Source organism: Limanda limanda, chromosome 11 (assembly GCF_963576545.1).
Source record: "Limanda limanda chromosome 11, fLimLim1.1, whole genome shotgun sequence".
NCBI lineage: Eukaryota > Metazoa > Chordata > Actinopteri > Pleuronectiformes > Pleuronectidae > Limanda > Limanda limanda.
In genome coordinates this window covers 6,598,224-6,603,957 of record NC_083646.1, presented here as the reverse complement: position 1 = coordinate 6,603,957, position 5,734 = coordinate 6,598,224, and the positions used below count along the sequence as shown (strand labels likewise).

Here is a 5,734-nt window from a genome sequence, read left to right as displayed (position 1 = left end):
TCATCACGAGGAACTTAGATGTTTTTCTGGCACCCACCAGGCTGGAAGCTGCCCAGACTAGAAAATAACTTCTGGTGACACTTCTCCTGTCTACCAGATGAATTTCTAGGAAACAGGAAATGTGTTACTTTCTATGCACTGAAGGGTTTTTACTAGAAAAATAAATGTTTTAAGTAGAATGTAAAAAACGCTGATGTGCCAACAAGTCAACAACGTGAAATACGGAGAAAGTAAAAAGTTTTATGTACTTTTCACCTCATTGTGATTCAGTTTAGAAAGTGTATGACTTTGGCCACTAGGTGGAGGTAAAAATAATGTGTGTGATTGTATAGTGTCAACAGCTAAATGAAAACCAAAGTGGTTAGATTTCCTTTAACGCTTAAAGGTTCAAGTTGTAGGATTTACGTCTAGTGGTAAAGCTCAACTCACCCTCCTCTTCCAAACAGGAGAGAGAACCTATGGTAGCTTCAGTTGTCTGAAAAACTCAAAAGGTTTTTAGTTTGTCCAGTTTGGGCTACTGTAAAAAACATGGCGGCCTCCATAGAGAGGACCCGATGTAAATATAAAGCATTTAAACTTAAAGGGCCCATTCTAAGGTAACACACTAGTGAGAACACCAGTAGGATTATTTTGTGCCAATAGATCCTTTCACCCAGATCTTACACACTGGACCTTTAATATCTTGTGATTAATGAGACTCACACGATTCAGCTCATGTCCTCCGGGCGATTGTGATAAACCTGTCGCCGACTCAAATCATTTCCCTTCTTCATCACAACAAAAACATGTATTTGCTCCAGACGCTCATTATTTTCATCCTTTATTAACAGATTTAATTTAGATAAAGAAACACACAGCCACATCTGGGCCGACGCCTCATTCAGTTTACAAAAAGAGTTTCGGGGGTGACAGGATTACAAACATGCACAATAAATACACAGAGCAGCTCTTTATTTATGCAAAGGGATTTTTCCATGAATCGTACCCCGTTTTGTTTTTTTAAAGATTATACAAAATTACAAAAAGAGGTCAAGAAAAAGGACATTTCTCGACATGAAGTGTAATAAATTAATACATCGTGAGGTTGTTGCGGGAATCCTCAGAACTTGCAGCAGAAGCCACAGCCCTTGTTGCCCTTGCAGCAGTTGCAGCACCAGCGGCACAAGGAGATGTGGCTGATGTGGCGCTTCTGCCTGCTGGGAACATCCTGTGGAAGACAAGACACATGAGCCAGGCGTTCATTCCCTACGGCTCAAACACAGCCACTTAAATGTCAACGGCCATAAGACTTTTATACTCCTCTGAACTGCAATAACTCCACCAAACCAGCACCCTGGAACATTTGCATATTTCCACCAGCACCGTAATAAGCATATTTGAATATTTGCACTACTGCACAAATTGAACTATTGTTGCTCTATTTTTCTCTTCATCTGTAAAGATATATATTTAGATATATATAGTTTATTTTCTATTTTAAATTTTGGATATTCTATTTTATTGTTATTCTATTTTATTCTGTTTTATACTATTTCTATTTTTATTTTATTTTTTGGGGTTGAAATTACTGAGCATTGCTTAAAGAGAGCCTGTGACCCAAGTTTTTCATTGACAGTGACTGCTTCATGTTATCTCTGTGCATTTGACAATAAAAATCTTGAATCTTGAATCTTGAATCTAATTCATCCAGTCGATTGAACGTACCATCCACGATTCCATTGACATCACTTGATGTTCCGCAACTGGAGTGTCATTGCCCCCGGCCTCCTCCAGCTCCTGCACCTGTTAATGAATCACGGCCACATTTAGGAGACGCGTCCCAACATCCTGACAAAACGATTTACGGCTAATAAGCAAATGAGGAGAGTTAAAGTCGTGTTCTTACCCCTTGGAACGGGACGGCAGAGCTGTCCTGCATGCAAACAAAGGCGAGCACGAGTGTCACTGCAACTGCAATGCTGAATGCCTTCATTGTGAGGTTGGTTTAGATGATGAGTTAGGAAATCCTTCTGAAGCTTAGAGGCTTGCAGGTCTTCTGTCTCATGGGTGTCAGGCCACCGACGAGCACCACGGCGTCCTGGGTTCTTCGGCTCCCGCTGATGGATTCGTGGTTCTCTAGGAACCTGGGTCTCTTCAGAAGTTGTGGTGACCCCCTAGTCAGCGTGTTGCACAGTCTGATGGTCAGGTTTGCAGAGTTCACTTGTATTTATGTGCACTTTGTCTCTGTGTTGCCTCATCGCTGCTGCAGGCCCGTCCCATTCCGGGCAGCGGTTACCTAACTCTGCTGGGGAAGTTCTGACCTCCTCATTCCTCCTGCTCGTACTTCTGCAACTCTACTTCTGAAATGCCCTCGTCTATTTTGGAGCGTTCTGCAATATCAAATCAGCTATGAACTTTAATATTAAATTACTTTCCTCAGACAGAGCCCACAATTCCACTCATGAGCAACCCGCTGCTGCTGCTGCTGCTGCTGCTGCTGCTGCTGGAGACCATGATTTCTTTACATCACCATCCTCTAGTTTAGTGCTTATTAAATACTTGTAGATGTGACTTTTCCCAGAGCAAACGGGCAGCGAGCGCTGGAGATTCCCAGTGAAAAGGCCGAGACTGCACGGGTCAGTGTGCTGCACGCACGACCGAGCTGCTCCACGCTGGAAACCCTTCGCTGCGGAGGAGGAGACACTCTGGAACATCCATTGCTCAGTCTAAAGGATGTAATTACAACCTCTCGAATGGAACAATTAGCCCCTCATTTTCAACACATTCAGTTTTTGCATAATACACGTGGAACCTGCAGTGAAACCAAATTAAATCCCTTTGAGAGCGGTGGAATAGTAGGCAGGATTAAAAACGTTCATTTGAGAGTCGAGGTGTATCTATATGAATTAGATAAAGATGGATTTAATGACATCAGATGAGGTTTGTTACGTCTGAACAACTTTGCTTCACGTGTTTCACCCTGCAGCAAAACTACAGGATTGTATATCATTGACTTTGCGTATAGAACCCAAGCTCTTCCTTTTTCCTGTTTCATATAACACACATAATCTATAGTTTGGATCGACTTCATTCATCATTCTTACATAATGAAGAACCCAGAAACCCCCCAAAAAACTAAAGAGCAGCTGCTTCAGTTCCATTAAAACGTAATCGCTAATTTCCGAGCGCACAGCTGTTGATACTGAGACTCGTAAATATTTGAAAATGTGCGAGAATTAAAACAGTGTGTATTTAATGACAGTGACACAATGATAATGGCCCAGATTGTAAATAACTGCAGAGCAAAAAAACACACAGCTCCAAATCTGTATGAATATATATTTCCCCCCCCCCCCCCTTATCGTTGCGGCGGCGGCGGCGATAAACACCTGAAGATTAATTAACCTGTCAGCGGCGAGGAAACTATTCCAACAACAACATCGGGGCTGTGGATGAATTCAGAAAATCAATAGTGGTGGAGATGAAATTAGAAAAAGGGCAAAATAAAGGTGCAAACTGATAAACGGTGGGCCGGGTCTATTCTCATTACACCTTTTACAAATGGCCGGCGTGTGTTGACTCAATTAGTGAAACAACAGGTCTGAGGTCGCCTGCGTCCGTGTGCCTCGACCTCTGATGACCCTGCAGGCCCGTGCGCTTGCACAACCGCAGCCACTAGTAACACACATCACAACACCACATGTTTGTGTTTCTGTGTGCACGACGAAGAGGAAGCCGGCGCACATGTGTCGAACGCTCGTCATCGTTTGTCTTGTTTCACCGAGCGAGACGCGATGAATCAGGATGAATCAGAAGGTGACGTAAGCGCGTGAGCAAAAGGGAGGAAACGCAAACAAAAATAAAAATCAATCCCTCAGTCAGTTTTTATCTCCATCTTGTTGTGATGACACTCATCTCAATTTGAAGTTGATCCGATGAAAGCCCTGGTACAAGTACATCAAAGTAAAAATCTGGAATATGGCCAAAATGGCCACTAAATGCAAAATATCAGGCTTCCTCTTGTGTTTTTCCAATTGCACTTAAGACTTTTTTGTTTGTCTGGTCATGATACACCTGTATATTGATTTTTGTGAAGACCGGTCAATGTGAACACGTTCCAGGGGTCTCGGGGGGGCACCGTTGAGCCGTTTTTCGACGCCCATTGAAAATTCCTTCAGAATACGTACATTTTCACCACTTTCTAACTTTCTGCACATTTTGGTAAGAATTTGAGCATGTTAAAGCCCTCAAAAAGCCAATTCATTTGCCTGAATAATAATAATAATAATAATCCTTACAATTTCAATAGGGCCTCACCTGACCTTTGATGTTAGTGCTCGGGCCCTAATGAGTGGAAAACCCCCAAAAGAGAGAGAGAGTTTGTAGGTCTGTGTTTTTCCTGAGCATGCGTGTTACTGAACAGCCACTGAGGCAATCAGTAATCTCCTGGCCAAACAAAGGCAGGCACCAGCGCGGCGGACAGATTCACCTCAGCAGGCGCCACGCTGCCTCTCTCCTCCCGGTCGAGGCCGTTGCCCCCGTCCGCCCGTGTTTCATCATCGTCCTCTCCCCTGTCCTTGTCCATTTCTCACCCCCTTCGCCCTACTCCCCCCCACCTCACCCAGCCTGCTTTATATGGAGCTGAGAGACATTCAACATGTCAAACCAATCCCCGTGTCAGAAAACAAGCTCCACAACATTGCAGCCAAACTGTCGCCACAGCAGTGATGGTTCAACCTAAACATCTGTAATCAAACACGTTTCTCTATCACGTGCTGCTCCTCGTAAAGTGCAATGCATCTGTCAGGATGAAGAGGGCGCTGTGGAGCTCAGGTTTACAGGGTTGCTTCACTTTGAGAATTCCCGTGTGTGTGACGAATGAGAAGCAAGTTCCTGTCACTTACTGGAACTTACATTTTTCCAAGAATGAGTCACATCTAATCCGTGAAGGTACAAGGAACAGATACTTGGGTTAAAAATATCAAAGTAGATAAGGTTCAATTCTATTTCAATTAAAGCCCTTTTACTTCAAATAAAATAAAAAACAACTGACTAAAACAGGGGTTAAAAGATTGTTGGTTCCCCAACAGCTAATTATTGTTGTAAAAATGCAGCCGTTAATTAATTATTAATATTAATATTTTGCGTCGCCATATTAAACTGTGTTAAATGTATTTCTCTTCTCCAGATACGTGCATTTAAGAGTAAAGTATATGTAACATAGTATTTGCATGTCCACTGTTTAGGAATATGCCTTATGACAAATAATAATTTAGGTTATCAGGCAACTTCCTTTTTGTCTTTTATATTTCTGGACAATATATACAAGTGTATAATAGTAAATATTTGATATGATATAATTTGTAATCTTTGTTTATGCTAAACTGGGCGTCAATCTCTGTATTAAAATCTGTGATACACCTGAACATGCACATTGATGAGATATTTAGACATGAATACTCTCTGTGATATTCTGCACATTCTCCATACATCCGACCTTTCTTCTTACCTGAGGGTGATGTGATATCGACTGAAGCCTCTGAGACCATTGATCTGATAATCCAGAGTTTTTGTCATTTGATTTTTAATGTTTATATGATGCAGATTTACTCATAATCTTGTCTCAATCTTTTAATATAGTGCTAATCTGTCACCATTATATTTCCAGACCTCACTGAGGGACTTTAAGAAGCTTACTGAATTAGCGATATCCTAAAATAGTTTAAAAGATTTAATTTCAGAAATGACGATAGTA

General features: G+C 41.9%; 1 protein-coding gene across 1 annotated transcript; it reads right to left on the bottom strand.

The window, feature by feature from the left end:
* Positions 1 to 810: 810 nt before the first annotated feature.
* Positions 811 to 2,194, bottom strand: hamp (hepcidin antimicrobial peptide). Its single transcript, XM_061081229.1, has 3 exons — positions 1,886 to 2,194; positions 1,705 to 1,782; positions 811 to 1,207 (listed from the first exon to the last, which is right to left on the bottom strand). The coding sequence occupies exons 1-3, from the start codon at positions 1,970 to 1,972 to the stop codon at positions 1,100 to 1,102; spliced, it is 273 nt and encodes a 90-aa protein (XP_060937212.1). The 5' UTR covers positions 1,973 to 2,194; the 3' UTR covers positions 811 to 1,099.
* Between the last annotated feature and the right edge of the window lie 3,540 nt (positions 2,195 to 5,734).